At 40.3% G+C, this 20,260-nt stretch overlaps 1 protein-coding gene across 1 annotated transcript; it reads left to right on the top strand.

Moving 5' to 3' along the window:
• The first annotated feature begins 1,779 nt into the window (after window positions 1-1,779).
• LOC143633197 (uncharacterized) lies at window positions 1,780-2,157 on the top strand. Its single transcript, XM_077101546.1, has one exon. It carries the CDS (start codon window positions 1,780-1,782, stop codon window positions 2,155-2,157), a length of 378 nt encoding a protein of 125 aa, XP_076957661.1.
• Window positions 2,158-20,260: the final 18,103 nt, after the last annotated feature.

Here is a 20,260-nt window from a genome sequence, read left to right as displayed (position 1 = left end):
ACACCCAAAATTCATGAATTTAGTCGGCCAAGTGTAAAAAAAAACCCTCTTAATAAAAACTAATCAAATAAATTTAACAAACTAGGGGTCTGGTTGATTGCAAGCAATGGAACGAAGGAGGAATAAAATGTAAGAAGGAATGGAATGAGCAAATGAATTAAATGGATTATTATCATTCATTTCTCTTGTTTGGTTAACCTATGAAATGAAATGAATTACTACTTTTTGTTATTTGGTAAAAAAAAACGCATGAATGAAATAGAAATACTAAAAATATTTCTATCTCAAAATAAAGAAATCAGCAAAATAAATTTGCAATGACGACGGTGGTGGTGGTGGTGCCAGCGATGGTGATGGTAGAGCGGTGATGACGGTGGTGGTGTTGGTGATCAAGTGGTTGTGACAATTGTAATAGTGATGGTGGTGGCGACGCTAGTGGTGGTGGAGGTGGTGGCTGTCAGGTGGTTGCGACAATTGTAGTAGTGACGGTGCCGGTGCCGATGGAGCAAGTGACGATGGTGGTGTGGTGGTGGTGGCGGCAACGTTGGTGGTTAGGTAGTGGAGGCGATGCTGGGGGCCGAGGCGGTGACGGTGGCGATCAGGTGGTAGCGATGTTGGTAGCGGTGATGGTGTCGGTGGTGGTGGTTGTCAGGTGGTGGTTGCGAGAGTAGGGTGAAAGATGAATAAAATGAAAAAGGGGGGGGGGGGGGTTGGGAACAATGTTTTCATAACCGGATCGAACAGTGAACCAATTACCCGTTTCACCAGTTCAATTGGTTGAACCGGTCCGACCGGCCGAACAACTTACGTCTAAAAAATGGCGGTTAGGGCTAAAAATAAGTTTTTTCAAAAAAACTATTTTTATAGTAAAACCGGTTCAACCGGTCTGATTTTTTGTCGGACCAGACTGACAGGTTCGGACCGACCGTTCTCTAGGAACTGAGCGAACTGTATAGAACCGGACCGGTCAATAGACCGAATCCCGTCCGTACCGCTCCAACCGGCCGAACCGGTCCGGTCTCAACAACGTTGATTGGGAAGGAATGGTTTTGATAGAATATGATTCCATATGTAATGGTTGATTCTATTTCATTGACCAACCAAACACTAATTTTTTCGTTCCCTCGTAATGACTCCTTTCATTCTTTCGTCATTTTTGTATACCAAGGCTATAAAAATAAAGAAATTGTTACCAATTACAACCAATCTTGTAAGATACGCTTTGCAACTTATACATTTGAAACATATATTCAAATTCACTACAAAATCCAAATAAGGTTATATGTATAATGTACCATAAATTTATGCTAAAAGCCATTTCCATTTCAGTCTCTCTAAAACTTCTTTACATCTGTCATTTTCTCTATTTCAAAATAACAATGACATAAATCAAGATGAAATCTACAATATTAATTCGTTCTTCGAATTAGAAGAAATGAAGAACAACGACCAGCACCCAAATTAACAAGAAAACATTTGGTAAATCGCTCGAAACCATCTATTGATGACACCATTCGACTCGCTACCTTTGACCAAAAATTCACGAGATCGCTTGTAATAGATATAATATAGTTGCATTATCTTATATTATTTACCAATATACTAAGAGATATTGTTTCCTATTGTAATCCTTTATTATATTCACAGAATGAATGAGAATGGGAGACAAGGTGGTTTATTCCTTCCTTCATAAACCGCCTCCTTCCCTACAGCCACCCTATCCAATCTCCATGGATTCACCCCTCCAACATCAAGAATTTCATCCCCATAACCCTAGAGATGGAATCTGAACTCTTCAAAATACACTGCAAAGCATTTATGGTCTTCCCTAGACAAGCATCTTCCTCATCAAGCACCCTTCCCAACGATGACAATGCTCCTCCAAAACAAACTGTTGATTCATGGGAACGGTTAGATTCCATAGTCCAATGGATCTATGGAACGATATCTAATGACTTGCTAAATACCATACTGAAAAAGGATACCACCGCCTGGGAAACCCTAACCAACATCTTTCAAGACAACCAGATCACACGGGCTCTACACCTACAAAATAAACTTCTTGACAACTTCCCGAATGCCTTTGCATATTGTCAAGAAATCAAGGTACTATTAGACCAACTTGCTAATGTCGGGAAACCGCTCGACGACTCATAGTTGGTGATGCAACTTATAACAGGTCTTAATGAACAATATGGTCCGTTTGCCTCGATCCTCCAACACACAAAGTCTCTCCCTGACTTTTACAACGCTCGGTCACAATTCCTCTTTGAAGAATCCCGCAAAAATACTACTGCCATGGCGGCCTCCACTATTGTTGGAACCGCCTTACATGCCGAAACCACCAAAACGCCACCTCAAAACCCAACACACGATTACCCAACCTTCCACTCGTCAGATTCATATAGAGGTCGGGGTCGTTCCCGCGGGCGTGGTCGTGGCCGCGGAGGTTGGGGTCGAGGAGGGAGAGGGAGTTCTTACAATAATCAATGGCAAAGTCAACATAACTGGTCCAATAATCCAAATTCTGGTAACTATTCTCAACCACCTTGGCAACAAAACTACCAATCATCATCGGCTCCATGGCATGCAAATTGGCAGACCCCTCCATGCCCCTATCCAACTTCCCCTAGTCAACAACCCAACCCAAGTAATGGCATTCTTGGACCTAGGCCCAATCAAGCCCAAGCCCACTACATGGCTTACACTCCCACCAACATTGAGCAGGCGTTATACACGATGTCTCTTAATCCTCAGGACCAACGTTGGGCAATGGACACCGGAGCTACTACTCATATGACCAACAACCCGGGTAATTTTCAATCCTTTTTTAATAATAGCATTTCAAAAAATATTATAGTTGGTGATGGCACGACCATCCCGGTTCATGGACTTGGAAACCAAACCCTCCCACCACTATTCCCACCTCTTAAACTTAATAATGTCCTTTATGCACCTAAACTAATAAAAAATCTAATTTCGGTTCGTCGCCTTACAATCGATAATTGGATATCCATTGAATTTGATCCTTTTGGTTTTCTTGTGAAGGATTACAAGACCCGGGTTCCTATCCTCCGGTGCAACAGCAGCGGTGATCTCTATCACCTTCTCCCGTCCATGCTATCCGGCCTCAACAATCACACCACGTTTGCAGCTGTTTCTCAAGATCTTTGGCATAGTCGCCTCGGTCATCCGGGACAAGCTTTACTGAATAAATTAAAACACTCTAGTTCTGTTTCCTATGTTAAGAATAATACAAACTTTGCCAGTCTTGTGTTTTTGGGAAGAGTGTTAGACTACCATTTATGGATTCTTATTCTAGTACTTTTTTACCTTTTGATATCATCCATAGTGATCTATGGACTTCTCCTATCATTAGTAGAGCCGGACACTGTTATTATATATTGTTTTTAGATGATTATTCTAATTTTTTGTGGACTTACCCATTATCTCACAAATCCCAAGTATTTACCGTATTTTCTAAATTTTACAAGCAAATGGAAACTCAATTCGAACGCAAAATCAAGTCCCTTCAATGTGACAACGGCACCGAATATATTAATAACACGTTTAAACAATTTTGTGCCCAAAATGTCATGCTCTTCCGCCTATCATGCCCACACACATCATCTCAAAACGGCAAGGCCGAACGTAAAATCCGGTCCATTAATAACATCATTCGTACCCTCCTTGCTCACGCTTCCTTAACCCCAAATATGTGGCACCATGCCCTTGAAATGGCGACATATATTATCAAAATTTTACCTAGTAAAGTCCACAAATTTCAAACCCCAACCCGCCGTCTTTACAACCGATCACCCTCTTATCATCATTTACGTGTATTTGGTTGCCTTTGTTACCCTCTCCTCCCCTCTACCACTATACACAAACTTGCACATCGCTCTACCCCTTGTGTATTCCTTGGTTATCCACAAAATCACCGAGGATACAAATGTCTTAACCTTCATACGAACCAAATTATCATATCCCGGCATGTCGTCTTTGACGAAACAATATTTCCCTTCACCTCAACATCCCCACCAAAAATATCCTATGGCTTTCTAGATACATCCCTTAATCCACATTTTTGGCACCATATACATCCCCATCCCGATCTTAATTCCCAACCCACTACAACACCTTCTAATTCACCCTTAGACCAAATAAACTCCCATCCAATTCACCTACCACTCCACTCACAAAACAACTCCCCTCCCAACCCAATTCCCCACCCACACCACTAACAACTCAACACTATTCCTCACCACACTCGGCCCCACCACCACACTCACAACCTATATTTTCTACACCTACAAATAATTCATCCATTCCCACACCACATGCTACTATGAACATTCCCTCCCATTCTCCAACACCCATACAACCTACACCACCGGTTAGCACCATGCGCACACGAGCCATGGATGGCATATCCAAAACAAAGAAACTATTTAATCTACACACAACCACTATAGTACCTACTCCAAAAAATCCTATTCATGTCCTGTCCACACCGGAATGGTCTAACGCCATGGCCAATGAATTTAATGCCCTTATTAAAAATGGACTTGGGAAATAGTCCCGAGACATCCTACCATGAATGTCATACGCAGTATGTGGTTATTTAAGCATAAATATAAATCAGATGGTACTTTGAAACGGTATAAAGCTTGTTTAGTTTGTGATGGTCGGTTACAGCAAGTCGGGGTGGATTGTGGTGAAACATTTAGTCCGGTTGTCAAACCGGCAACAATAAGGGTTGTTCTCTCTTTAGCCCTTTAACAGTCATGGCCAGTACACCAGTTGGATGTCACTAATGCTTTCTTGCATGGAAAACTAAATGAAACAGTCTATATGTATCAACCCATGGGGTTTCGTGACAAAACCTATCCAGGTTATGTTTGTCGTCTTAAGAAGTCGTTATATAGGCTAAAGCAAGTTCCTCATGCTTGGTACCAATGGTTCACAGATTACGTTCTCACACTGGGGTTCACTCAAAGTAAATGTGATGCTTCGCTATTTACTCTATATCACCATCAACATACCGCGCATCTTCTGCTTTATGTTGATGACATTTTACTGATCACGTCTACCGACAGTTTACGGGCGCATTTAATGACTGGTCTTGCGAAAGAATTTGCTATGAAAGATCTAGGACCACTTAACTACCTTTTGGGAGTCAATGTCTCACGGACTCGGGATACCATGTTTTTTGTCCCAGCATGCTTACGCCATGGATATTATAAAGCAGGCTGGTATGCAATCTTGCAAACCCGTTGCTACTCCGGTAGACACGAACCCCAAACTCGACATCAATGCCAATTCCCCATTTGAGGATCCCACTCTTTATAAAAGCCTTGCCGGGGCACTACAATATTTGACATTCACTAGACCCGATATCACCTACGCGGTACAACAGATATGCATGCACATGCATGCTCCTTGCTCCGATCATTGGGATGCCTTGAAAAGAATTATTCGGTATATCAAGGGAACACCGTCTTATGGTCTTATTCTTAGTAAAGGTACCGAACTTTCCCTTCGTGCTTATACGGACGCTGATTGGGCAGGGTGTTTGGACACCCGTCGGTCCACATCGGGATATTGCGTTTATTTTGGGAATAATTTAATCTCCTGGTCCTCGAAACGCCAGCCAACCATCTCTCGCTCTAGTGCTGAAGTAGAATATCGCGGGGTTGCTAATGTTGTCACTGAAATTTGTTGGCTACGAAATCTTCTTTTGGAACTCCGGTGTCCTTTAACTCGGGCCACTCTCATTTATTGTGACAATGTTAGTGCAATATATTTATCGGGTAACCCGGTCCAACATCAACGAATGAAACATATTGAGCTCGACATTCACTTTGTTCATGAACAAGTTCAGCGAGGCCGAGTTTGAATTCTCCACATGCCCACCAGATACCAAATTGCAGACATCTTCACAAAAGGACTCCCGCGAGCATTATTTGAAGAATTTCGGTCCAGTCTCAGCATTTGTTCGCCTCCCGCTTCGACTGCGGGGGTGTAATAGAGATAATATAGTTACATAATATAATTGTACATATCTTATATTATTTACCAATATACTAGGAGATATTGTTTCCTAGGTTACAAACATTGTAATCCTTTATATTCACAGAATGAATGAGAATGGGAGACAACATGGTTTATTCCTTCTTTCAGCTTAAGAGTTTGAATTTGTGTTATAAATTAAACTAATACGTTAGTCGAGCAAGAATTAGGGAAATGACTTCAAATCAAAATTGTATTTGGACCTTATAATAATAATAATAATAATAATAATAATAATAATAATAATAATAATAATAATAATAATAATAATAATACGTACTACAATAGTCTAGAACAACCAACTTATGTGCAACCATGTCTCTATTAAAGTGATCCATAAGCTTATGTGCTTAGATGAGTAGGTCTAATGTGCAGAACATGATTCAAAATGAGGTTTATAGCTAATATATTGTCACAATAGATTAAAATAGCACATTTTTGTGATAGACACAAATCTTCACCATATTGCATCGTAAAAACTAATAAAAGTAACATTAACAAACTCATGTTATAAATACAAAAGAATTTGTTACAAGCGTTCTTATAAGATATGCGTCGTAACTTAATACATTTTGAAACGTATTCAAATTTACTAAAAAAACCAACTATGTTAGTATGTATATCACCCTATATGAAATGTACCGTATCTTTTCTACTAAAAGCTATTACTTCTCTAAACCTTCTTTTGATTGTCATTTTCTCCGTAGTTCACCAACAAGCAATGATGGAAATGAAAATGAATTTGACAATATTAATCTGTCCAACTTCATGTTTGGACAAGAAAAAGAATGAACAAAGATTGGTACTTTCAGTACCCAAATAAACCAAAACGTGTTTTGTGATTTGCCATTTCTTTAAAGACTTTTTTGGCCAAAATGTTGCGAGATTTCTCCTTCCAAATAAATGTATTAGGAGCAAAATTGTAGAAGTTGGAATAGAGATAATCAACATACATGATCCTGCCTTATTGATAACCTATCTCAATCGTAAAATGATGAAACAATGGTAACGCAATACACACTAACGATGAAACTAAGACAAGAAGATGCGTGTAAATGAGAGTAATCACTTGTCAAAGTTAAATAGACTTTTGATTTTATAGCCGTTAGGTAACGGCTATATTTGTAGAATATTTCAATTTAATTACAAATGAGACCAGTGTTATTCAAAATGATATATTAGTTGACCGTTGGTTTAATATGAACGTTATGTTTTCAAATTTCAAATCGACCAATGTTTTCAATTAAAATTAATAAGTAGGTGGTAACGGCTATATTATTTTAATTTTCTTGTAGTAATCTGATTGTTTTTGTAGGAAAAAATATGCAATAATCGATTATCAATTAATATATTTAGTATATACATTTATAATAGTTATTATTATTTACATTTAAGATAAAAGTAACTAAATTACATATTATGCTATTGTTGGGACCAGGATATTTGATCCTCGAAAATCAAGTATCGTTGGCAACTGTTAGCAGGACTAAGAATCCTCAGTGGTTCAAGGATCCTTAACGGTCAATTTGAGTTATATTCTAATCTATTTTTTGCAGATAAAACACGTGCTTACTGGAATTCCTACTTTTACGGAGAGCATATTTTACCAGGTCCATCCAGCTCGTCCATGTTCGTGAACGGTCATGAAGAAAAAGTAAATAAACGTGGCCGGATTTGTAGGAATTAGTTAGTATACGTTATTATTTTTGTATTTATGTACTAAACCTTGGTTGATCAACACACAACTCTCAAGCACACTTAGAACTCTTAGCAAAAACACTCTGTAATCACGATCAACCTTGATTCCATCTCTTGTAATTCTTTTGAGTTTAATATACTTGGTAGTGATACTTTTCACTACCCGAGGTTTTTATGCCGGCGGGATACTAGTTACCAAGGGCTTTTCCTCGTATAAATCTCGTTGTCCAATCTTTACAATTACTACTTTGATTATTTTGTTTATACAAGCACCAATCCTCACATACGAATTTGGTTACGTGATCCTTAGACTGATTTTTGACCAAAACAGTTTGGCGCCTACCGTGGGGCCTCTGGTGCTTTAATCACAAAAAATCCTTATCTTTATTCAATCCTTTATTATCACTTACTCAATGGCCTCCCTGGGAAAAGCTATTCCCACAACTGCTGCTTCGAGTGTCCCGGATCCAGTGACTTTGCCACCGCTGCCTGGCTCTACAAAGCCACAAAAGCCAGTAACTGTTGCTCAGAAGAAGGAGGCTGTTGTTTTCTCCGAATCAAAATCCACTACTGTCTCCCAAACGGTAACTGCTAACAATGATGTCTCTGTTTTGTGTTCACAGATGAAGAGCTATATGGAGCAGCAGAACAAGACTAATAAGAGGATCCTCTACGAGATCGAGGAAATCAGGAGGACCAAGAAGGCCGCTAAAAACACAAGCCCCATTATGCCGAGGATGCTTGATTTCAGCACCCCAGATTTCCCGAACCAAAGGTGCCCAGTATCCACTTATCCTTAGCAAGGATCCTCGGACCTCTCCTAGAAAAAATTCTCTAACCAATATTCGCAAGGATCCTCTATCCTTCAACAAGGATCATTGGGTCAACCTTTAAGATCCTTCAATCATCATTTGCAAGGATCCTCAGCATTCCAACCTGAACCCTTAGGATTTCGTCAAGGATCCTCCAACGTTCAAGGATCCTCAGTCTTTCAACCAGGATCCTTGGGTTTCCAAACAGAATCCATCATCCATCGGCGTCCAGAATCCTACTATCCTTATGGAGAAGAACCTCTGAAGGAACCCCGGTCCAGGCCATTGGAGGTCCATGAAGGCGACTTCATACCCATGCAAACCGCTGCTCCTACTGGACCAACTGTTGATGCTGAAACAGTGTGCCCCGGACGCAGCTATGGAACTAGATCTTTTGATCACACGAGAGGTAACATTTATGATAATTTATCTTTTGGCGCTAATCATGCTGGTATGCAGGACACTGGGATTAACCAAACCATAGCCCGTGAGTTACAAAAGCTTAAGTACATGATATCGAGTGTGCCTGGAGTCATCAAACTTATTCCCGAAGTACCAGTAGGAAGCCACAACATATCCAGGTTTGCTCCTCCAATTTGTGATGCCGAGATACCAAAGCGCTTTACTGCCCCTAGTATGAAGTTATATGATGGGTCCACGGATCCTGAGGAACATGTAGCCTTATATCGCGAAAGAATGGAAATCACGATTCCAGAAAGGTTGAAGGAAGCTTGCTTGTGTAAGGGCTTTGGCTCAACCCTCACTGGATCCGCCCTTAAATGGTTGCTAAGTCTTCCTCCTTACTCTATTACTTCCTTTTCCCATCTAATTAATCTGTTTAATAGTCAATTTTCATGCAGTAGATCCTTTGAAAAATTGACTAGTGATTTATATAAAGTTGTCCAACCTCATGGGGAACCTCTTAGGCAGTTCCTTACAAGGTTTGGAAGAAATGCTTTGGAAATTCCAAATTTGGATGTCCCGACAGCTGTTGACGCATTCAAAATGGGGTTACAAAAGGACTCTCCATTTTATCAAGATCTTGTGATGACCCCTTGCAGGAATTTAGATGAAGTGCGAAATAGAGCTTTAAGATTCATCAGGTTGGAAGAGGATCAAAGAATACAATATCAACTAAGCACTCCGGTGAAAAAGGAGTCTCAAGACAAAAAACAAGGATCCTACTTTAGGAACAACAACTCTAAGCCATACAACAAACCGAATGGCCAAAAGATCAACGCTGTAGAAAAGGAGGAGGACGACGAAGATTGTCTAAGAATATCTGATTATTGCTTCTCCGTAGACATGCGAGGAGTGATGCTTGCTGTTAGAAACTTGGGTGACAAAGCAAGATGGCCAAGGAAAAATGAGAAGGCACCACCCCCCAAAGACAAATCGAAATGGTGTGCCTTTCATGAAGACTTCGGCCATATAACAGAGGATTGCATAGCCTTGAGAAAGGAAATAAGCTACTCCTTAGCAAGGGTTATCTCAAGGAGTTGTTCGGAAGAAAAAAGCCCGGGAACCAGGATCCTGATCCAGTTCTGAAAAACGCTGCTCCACCTCCCCCTAACGCTCAAGTTATCAACATGATCTTTGGAGGATCCGACATTTGTGGAACATCATACTCATCTGCAAAGAAGTACGCCAAAGAATGCAAATTGGAGAATGGCGAAAGGCTGATCATGACTTCTACAACAACCGAGCAAAGAATTATCTCCTTCAATGAGGATGATCGAATCAACGTTCAGGATCCTCACCACGACGGTTTAGTCATTACTTTATTTATTTCTAACCATTATGTACGCAAGATACTCATTGATGGAGGAAGTTCAGTTAATATCATCCAACTAGAAGTACTTAGAAGGATGAATATCCCAGAGTCGGAAATTGTCCCACGATCTTCGGTTCTTGTGGGATTCAGTGGAGAAACAAAGAACACATTAGGGGACATCAAATTACCCATATATATAGAGGGAGTAAATTCTGTTAAAAAAATTTGTGTTATAGATTCCTTGTCTTGTTACAATGTTATTCTTGGCAGGCCATGGATACACGAAATGAAGGCGGTTCCCTCTACCTACCACCAGTGTGTAAAACTCCCTACCCCGTGAGGGATAGCAAAGATCGAGAGCGACCAGCAAGATGCTAAAGACTGCTAAACTTCTTCAATGAAGCCTACAAAAAAGCTGAGAGAAGCATAGCAATTACAGAAAGCGAGAAGAAATGTCATGGAGACTAGGGAACAAGACTCTAAGGAAGTTGTCTTGCATCCAGAGGATCCTGACAGCAAAGTCTTAATAGGTGTTGAAATACAAGAATCCATTGAAAAGGATCTAGTATCCTTCTTACACCAAAGAAAGTCGACCTTCGCATGGAAGCACGAAGATATGACAGGTATTTTAAAGATGTAATAACCCAAAACTTGGAATTGATCCTTCTTTCAGGCCTATTCACCAAAAGAGAAGGAAATTTGCTCCTGAAAGAAACGCGATCATCCAAGAAGAGGTACAGAAACTACTAAAGGCAGGTATGATTAGAGAAGTAAAATATCCAAAATGGTTAGCCAATGTGGTTGTAGTTCAAAAGAAAAACGGAAAGTGGAGGGTATGTGTCGATTTTATTGACTTAAATAAGGCATGTCCCAAGGATCCTTTCCCTCTTCCCCACATTAACTCCATGGTGGATGCTACCGCAGGACACGAAATGTTGACCTTTATGGATGCTTCTTCGGGATTTCAACAAATCCAGATGGAACCATCTGATCAAGATGATACAACATTTATAACCCCTACAAGAATATATTGTTATATTGCTATGCCGTTTGGTCTTAGAAATGCAGGTGCTACATATCAAAGACTAGTCAACATGATGTTCAAGGAACAATTGGGAGACACCATGGAAGTCTACATCCACGACATGGTGGTAAAGTCAAAGAAGGCGGAGAATCACCTTAAGGATTTGGAAGTAGCTTTTGACATCCTTGACAAATACAACATGAAGCTAAATCCTACTAAATGTGTATTTGGTGTCAAAGCCAGAAAGTTCCTGGGGTATTTGGTAACCAAAAGGGGGATAGAAGCAAGTCCAGAACAAATCCAAGCCATCTTGAACCTCAAATCTCCAACAAATGTCAAAGAGGTACAAAGACTAACAGGAAGAGTGGCAGCACTAAACAGGTTCATATCAAAATCTTCAGAAAGATGTAAAGATTTTTATGACATCCTGAGGAAAAACAAGAAATTCGAGTGGACGGAGAAACATGAAGCTGCTCTCACCGCTCTGAAGGATTACTTATCCTCGGCCCTGGCTTTGATGAAGCCTGTGAATGGAGAACCGTTGATCCTTTATCTAGCCGTTTCCCTAACTGCCTTAAGTGCAGTCTTGGTAAAGGGTCACGAAGGTAACCAACATCCTGTTTATTATGTGAGTAAAAGTCTCCTCGATGCCGAATCCAGGTACTCTCATTTGGAAAAACTTATTCTTACTCTAATCATGGCTTCAACTAAGTTAAGACATTATTTTGAAACTCATACTATTGTTGTAAAAACTAATTACCCCATAAAAAATGTCCTTAGAAAACCAGAAATGTCAGGTAGAATGGCCAAATGGGCTGTAAAATTGAGTGCATATGATATTGAATATGAGCTTAGAAATGCAATTAAGTCGTAGGCACTAGCGGATTTTGTGGCTGATTTCAGTAGCGATTTAGAAGAACAAGCCAATCTTGAAGTTCAACAGCTCGAAGAAACCAAGGATCCTTGGACACTCTTCACTGATGGAGCCTCAAATATCAAAGGAACAGGATTGGGAATACTACTGAAATCGCCACAGGGGGACATAATACCCCATTCCATAGCTTGTGAATTCCAGGCCACTAACAACGAGGCAGAATATGAGGCACTGATGCTAGACTGTCGCTATCTAATCAAAAAACAATTAATTCAGTGTCCTAATCACCTAAGAAAGCTAGGGTAAGTAGGGTGTCGAACCACGAGGAGTATGTGGTCAGTGTGCAGTGAAAATGATTCCTAACATTATGAAGTGATTCAATTAACGAAATGCTGATCACACTAGCAAACAGTTTGGTTTTAATACTCATTAAACAAGTAAACAACTTCCGAACAATTAACAAAGACAAGTCACACCCGGGAATTCAAGCAAGTAAGCAAACAACTATCTCATGAAACTTAACAGATTAACAATCGATGATCACACAGACCGACTAACTAGATAAACCTTAGGCATCCACACTCGCTAACACACGACACTAGTTATCAAACGGTCCCTGCCAGTGTGACTCAACTAAGGGTAAATGTATGCTTCATCATATTCAACTAGTCAAAACAATCCTATAAGCAATTATCATAGCAACTGTTAGGGCTCGGATTTTCAGTATCCTAAGCAAACGATATGTTCAGGATAACTCCAGGATATAGTATCCTCCGAAGATACAGGTATCCTTAATATATTATTGTGCTAACGATTCCACCACCTTTCTTTGATGTTTACCAGGTCATACAACGTTCCCATGTGCTCCTAATGACTCGGACTACTCGCCAACAACCTCAAAGAACGTGCTCAACAAGGTCAAACGGCTGATAAGGAAAGAGTCTATTATCTCCGGAATTATAGGGATTACTTCAAATAACACATGCTCAAAAAGGAAATGTGGAATCAAACAGCTAATTGGAAGGAGTCAATTATCTTCGGAATTTTAGGAATGTTTGTTAGCCAATTATTTGTATAAATAGAGCAGCTATCTCTGGATCAAAACACACACTTTACACAACTCTCACACTCTAGCAATAGTATCACATGTAACACGATCCGAAAGAGAAAGAGCTCCACCACTTGTAACCTTTTTCGATTATTAATAAACTGGTGGTGATACTTTTCACCACCCGGGGTTTTTTCTTGTTATCCTCAGGATAACGGGTTTTTTTCATGCAACAAATCTCTGTGTTCCAGCACTTTTACGTTCATTTCATGCAAGCACCGAGTACTATTTACTAAGTTGGTTACAAAATCACCTTTGTCAATTTTTGACCAAAACAATTTGGCACCCACCATGGGGCAATCGGTGCTTTAATCCATCAAAACCGTTTGTTCCACTCTCAATTAATTTCATCCCTTTATTATGGCCTCACAACCAAAAACTAGATCCATTCTTGTTCCGGTCACCACTGCTTCAAATGTTAACCCCGGTCCTCCGTCGGTCCCAAAGAAGAGCGCTCAACCCAAAGGAGAACTTCCACCGTACCCAGGAACCTCTATATGGGTAGATCCGGTTATTTCTAACAATGATATTTTTTCTTTGATGAAACAAGTCAAAACTTACATGGAGCAGCAAGTGAAGACCAACTCAAGGCTATTTAAGGAGATTGAAGGGATCAAGAAAAAACCAGGGCAGGAGACTACTCCAATCATGCCCTGGGCTTTTGATTTTAGCTCTCCAAGATCATCTATCCTTCAGAATCCCGGATCCTTGGGGACACAATCAACAAGGATTCCGTCTCAGCAGCAGTCAGGATACTGGGGAACCTACCCTTCGGTATCCTCGGAATTATCCAGACCTACGAGGCCAGACTCCATAAACATGCAGCCTCGTTCGACCATGCCAGCCGGCATATTCTCGTCAGGGTCTCCTATGGTATCCTCTGAAGTGCATATTGGAGATGACATCCCTATGCAGACGTCACCTTATCCTGAGGATACTCTCTATGGAGGAACTAGCCGTCAAGGCTCAAGATACCAAAGACCTAACTACAACCTCGATAACAGTTTACTTAATGCTAATTTATACACTAACCGTGGATCTGTGCAGGGTAAGGGGATATTCCCCGAGATAGCCAGGGAATTGCAGAAAATGAAGGATATGATTTCCAATATCCTTGGGATAATCCGTCCCATAGCTGAAGTTCCGGTAGGCAGTCACATATTATCCAGGTTCACATGGCCTATATGCGACTTGGAGATCCCCAAGAAGTTCCAGACTCCCAGCATGAAGTTGTACGATGGCACTACGGATCCTGAGGAACACGTAGCTTAGTATAGAGAAAGGATGGAAATCAACCCTATCCCTATTGACATCAAAGAAGCTTGCCTATGCAAGGGGTTCGGTTCAACACTAACGGGACCGACTCTCAAATGGTTATTGAGTATTCCTTCCAACACTATTACTTCATTTGCTCATTTGATTAACTTGTTCAATAATCAATTTTCTTGTAGTAGATCTTTTGAGAAAATGACAAGTGATTTATATAGAATTATTCAATATGATAATGAATCCCTAAGGGATTACATAACTAGATTTAGCAGGGTAGCTTTGGATATCCCCAACCTTGATATGGCCGCTGCTGTTGAAGCTCTCAAGATGGGGTTAAAGAAGGATTCATCCTTCTATGATGATCTTGTCATGACTCCATGTAGGAATCTTGATGAAGTCAGAAACAGGGCATTAAGATACATTCGGCTAGAGGATGACAAGAAGGCTCATGTAAGTTTGGTTATCCCGAAGTACGAGTCTACCAACAGGAAGTCGGACTCTCCACAGAAGTTCTCTAGACCAAAGCCTAATTGAAGAATTAGACACTATTGATGAGCTCAGAGATGTAGCTAAGATCATAATGGCAGCATATCAACAAAGAATAGCCAAGTCCTACAACAAGAACATTCGAATCCGAAGATTCCAAGTAGGGGACATGGTATTAAGAGAGGCATTCCAGAATACCACTAACCCAGCAAATGGGAAGTTAGCTCCAAAGTGGGAAGGTCCTTACTTGATTGATTCAGAAGCAGGCAAAGGGCCTACATGTTAATCACTATGGAGGGAGTCCCTATACCAAGAGCTTGGAATGCTATCCATCTCAAGGCACATTTTTGTTAATATCCTTAACTGTTATCCCAATGATATGTTATCTTCACAACAGTCAGAGGCTGATCACCTCACACACGAATAAGATATCTTGGATATCTTCTAAGGTTTAAAGATTTTCACCTTTCCAACGAACGCCTGGAGCGCACGAATAAGATATCTTGCATATCTTCTAAGGTTTAAAGGTTTTCACCTTTCCAACGAACGCCTGGAGCGCACGAATAAGATATCTTGCATATCTTCTAAGGTTTAAAGGTTTTCACCTTTCCAACGAACACCTGGAGCGAACGCCTGGAGCGCACGAATAAGATATCTTGGATATCTTCTAAGGTTTAAAGGTTTTCACTTTTCCAACAAACGCCTGGAGCGCACGATGATTCGGATATAGTTCGAGGCAGGCGGACCAGACCAGCTGATAATCCGTTTGTTGTTGGCTATATACCGAATCCTTAAGATAAGTGGCAGACGTGTCACACATACGGTTTATAACATTTTCATTTTGTATAAGGTTTATAAAATTTTCATGCTATCTCAAGTTTTGGCATTTACATGCCCGTACGTTTGGGACTTTCCCCAGTATTATCTCAAGCTTAGACATTTTCATGTCTCCCAAGTCAAGGCCTAGTCGCCAGTGAAAAGGCTTTATCTCCAGTACAAAGGCCTTGTCGCCAGTAAATGGGCTTTATCGCCAGGATTATCTAACTTTGTTTTGACAGATCGAAGATCGGACAAATCGCTAAATGTAGATATATTACAAAGTTGTTTTTGACTTAGCAAAATTTCAGAAACATGATACTTCAAAAGGCTCAACAATTGGGGACATCATATGTAAGCTAACTATACTTATAAATGATCTCCATGAAGGTACTCTTTACACTTAGTTCTATCACTCAATTTAAATTTCAAGGTATGATCTTTTGGTTTGATTGTGATAACTCACACAAGGCATAAGGATATATTATCCTTAAGATGTTTTATGATAAGTCTTAAAGATATATTTTCTGGAGATATAATCCTTAAAATATTTATTCTGAAATATAATAAGTTTAAGAAATATGTTTTCTGGGTACATTATCCTTAAAATGTTCTGTTTCAAAAACTTAAGTCTCAAAAATATTTCTGGGACGCATTATGAATAAAACGTATCAACATGAGTTATTTAAAATATCATACAATTAAAACACAATGTAAAAGCCAAAAGATTATGTCATTACTAACGGAATTGCAGGAAATTAAGAACAATGCCCAGGCTTCGTTCTCAACAAACAGGAAGACTCTTCCACATTCTCTCTGCTCAGCTCCGCCACGATCTTCTCTCAAGCTGCCACATCCCAAACAAGAGTCTCCAACCCAGCAGCCTTAGCCTCCTGAGCCTGGACTTGATGACGGAAAGCTTGAGTTTTTTACTCATGGTTATTGAAGTGAAGAGCAAAGAAAGAAAGAAATTTACCTGGATAATGATAGGCTTATCCATTCCATCTGCGGAATTCGAGATTCAAAAAATCAACATCTATAAACCTCCTTTTACAGCCGTTAATTTTGGGGACAATTGTTAGGGCTCGGATTTTCAGTATCCTAAGCAAACGATATGTTCAGGATAACTCCAGGATATAGTGTTGGTGCATTTTGTGACCGTCGCTATGCAATTCTGACCAGCGGAACGCCACATGCGAAGTTAGCACAACTTCGCCATAGGCGAAGTTATAACAACTTCGCCGTAGGCGAAGTTGTAACAACTTCTGCCATAGGCGAAGTTAGAACAACTTCGCCATAGGCGAAGTTTTAACAACTTCGCCTAACAACTTCGCCTACTGAAGCCCAGGCCCGAGAATGTTTTATATATATATACATGTGTCTTGTTTAGGTTTAGTAATCTAGAAATTAGTGTGTGTTTTGAGCAGTTTGTTTGTTTAGAGAAAGTAAGAGACAAGGAGAGTCGTGTGAGACGACCCGAGGTAGAGCTCACCTCGGGTCAGTCGTGTTTTCTGTTTGGTTACGGTATGTAACGTGTTTTGATTATTATATAAGAATCTGCAGATTTGATTATCCCGTTCTTGTATTTGTTCGTGTACGTGTTTGTGTTCTTCATCTTTACACCAATAAACGAGTCTAGGAGGATTCCGCACTCCTAGACCTCGTGCGGATCTCGTATCGATCGGCGACGCCCCGGGGGGACCTACATGTGGTATCAGAGCCTTAGGCTCTTATGCTATGGTTCGAGATCTGCGTTTTGGTGTTTCTGGCACGTTTCTGTGCGTTTCTGGCCGAACAGCGCCGTAGGCGAAGTTATTGTTCATCAGGCGAAGTTGCCGTCACTGTTCGTAGGGTTTAGGCGAAGATATAAGGTTAAGCGAAGTTATCCACAACTTCGCCTACCTCACATGTTCGCTTATCAGCCAGGCGAAGTTATGGACAGGCGAAGTTAAGGAGGAGCGATGTTAACTTTAGGCGAAGTTAACGAGTTTAAAAAAAAAAAAAAGAGTATTTTGGTGTTTTCGTCTGTATGGCCAGGTGTACACGATTATTGTGAGACCGGAGATGTTGTTCCGTCAACGAGTGAAACTTGTTATCTCTGGGTCTTACGTGTGAACAAATACGTGTCAACTCTGGATATGGAGTTGAGTTTGTGAATGGGATATTGATTGAAACTGGATATTGACACATATTTGGGTGTTTGTGAGCAATGAAATTGTTGTTGTTCGAGGTTGACCAATTGAAGAAAGTCAAATTGAACTGAAGGTTTTTGTCATTACTGGATGGCGGTCAGAGCATATTATTTATGTTATTTTCAAGGCGTTCGAGAATTGGATCCTGAAACGTGATGCTTATTTATTAGAGTGAAAATTCTGGAACAAGTTGGATTTAATCGGGAACTAAAGTGTTTATGTTCTTGATTGTTATCCCTGGTGATTGAAGATGCTTCGGATTAATTAATGGTCATGTGTTAGATTCTGTCAAGGTGGTTTTGTGATGAAATTGATCACTTGATGTTGAGTAGTTGAAGATTAAACCTTATCGTATGCCGACGAGTTGGTGAAGTTGTGGAGGAAGCCCAACTTCACGTGTTGGTGAAGTCAGATGGACTCACGTGATTGATTGAGATGATCTATTGGCACGAGGATGCATGCATTTCAAAGACCTCAATCGTTATAGTCGGAGAAGCTTACACTGAAAGGGAGATCTGATATGGAAGACGCTGGGTGATTGGTAGATTTGTGAAGCTACATGACAGTTTCAGACACGGCTGGTTGAAGGGCAAACAGAAGATCATCAGTTAAGAGGGAGTCTGTTGGTGCATGTTTTTGTAACAGATGATCTTTTGTGTTTGTTAGAATTGAGAGCAACGGTCAAAGGGGAGACTGTTGGTGCATTTTGTGACCGTCGCTATGCAATTCTGACCAGCGGAACGCCACATGCGAAGTTAGCACAACTTCGCCATAGGCGAAGTTATAACAACTTCGCCGTAGGCGAAGTTGCAACAACTTCTGCCATAGGCGAAGTTGTAACAACTTCTGCCATAGGCGAAGTTAGAACAACTTCGCCATAGGCGAAGTTTTAACAACTTCGCCTACTGAAGCCCAGGCCCAAGAATGTTTTATATATATATACGTGTGTCTTGTTTAGGTTTAGTAATCTAGAAATTAGTGTGTGTTTTGAGCAGTTTGTTTGTTTAGAGAGAGTAAGAGACAAGGAGAGTCGTGTGAGACGACCCGAGGTAGAGCTCACCTCGGGTCAGTCGTGTTTTCTGTTTGGTTACGGTACGTAACGTGTTTTGATTATTATATAAGAATCTGCAGATTTGATTATCCCGTTCTTGTATTTGTTCTTGTATTTGTTCGTGTACGTGTTTGTGTTCTTCATCTTTACACCAATAAATGAGTCTAGGAGGATTCCGCACTCCTAGACCTCGTGCGGATCTCGTATCGATCGGCGACGCCCCGGGGGGACCTACATATAGTATCCTCCGAAGATACATGTATCCTTAATATATTATTGTGCTAACGATTCCACCGCCTTTCTTTGATGTTTATCAGGTCATACAACGTTCCCATGTGCTCCTAATGACTCGGACTACTCGCCAACAACCTCAAAGAACGTGCTCAACAAGGTCAAACGGCTGATAAGAAAAGAGTCTATTATCTCCGAAATTATAGGGATTACTTCAAATAACACATGCTCAAAAAGGAAACGTGGAATCAAACGGCTAATTGGAAAGAGTCAATTATCTCCGGAATTTTATGAATGTTTGTTAGCCAATTATTTGTATAAATAGAGCAGCTATCTCTGGATCAAAACACACACTTTACACAACTCTCACACTCTAGCAATAGTATCACTTGTAACACGATCCGAATGAGAAAGAGCTCCACCACTTGTAACCTTTTTCGATTATTAATAAACTGGTGGTGATAGTTTTCACCACCCGGGGTTTTTTTCTTGTTATCCTCAGGATAACGGGTTTTTTTCATGCAACAAATCTCTGTGTTCCAGCACTTTTACGTTCATTTCAATCAAGAACCGATTCCCATTTACTAATTTGGTTACAAAATCACCTTTGTCAATTTTTGACCAAAACAGCAACTGGCACAATAATCGTTCTGATCGAAATAAACCTAAACTTATTGAGTGCACAATAATACTAGACATCAATACTCATAAATTAATCAAAGATAGTTACAATTAATTCGTTCTTAATACATGAGAAAAACTGAAAGATACAATACTCTACATCCTGGGCATGACTCGAAAGATCTAGCCGCGTCTCGGCATCTCTCGGGCTTCGGTTATGATGTGGTAGAAC

This window comes from Bidens hawaiensis, unplaced genomic scaffold (genome assembly GCF_021521415.1).
Source record: "Bidens hawaiensis isolate Kalapana, Puna unplaced genomic scaffold, B.hawaiensis_p1.1 tig00006634_1, whole genome shotgun sequence".
Classification (NCBI taxonomy): Eukaryota; Viridiplantae; Streptophyta; class Magnoliopsida; order Asterales; family Asteraceae; genus Bidens; species Bidens hawaiensis.
The sequence above is the reverse complement of the archived record's forward strand: the minus strand, read 5'-3'. Positions and strand labels throughout refer to the sequence as shown.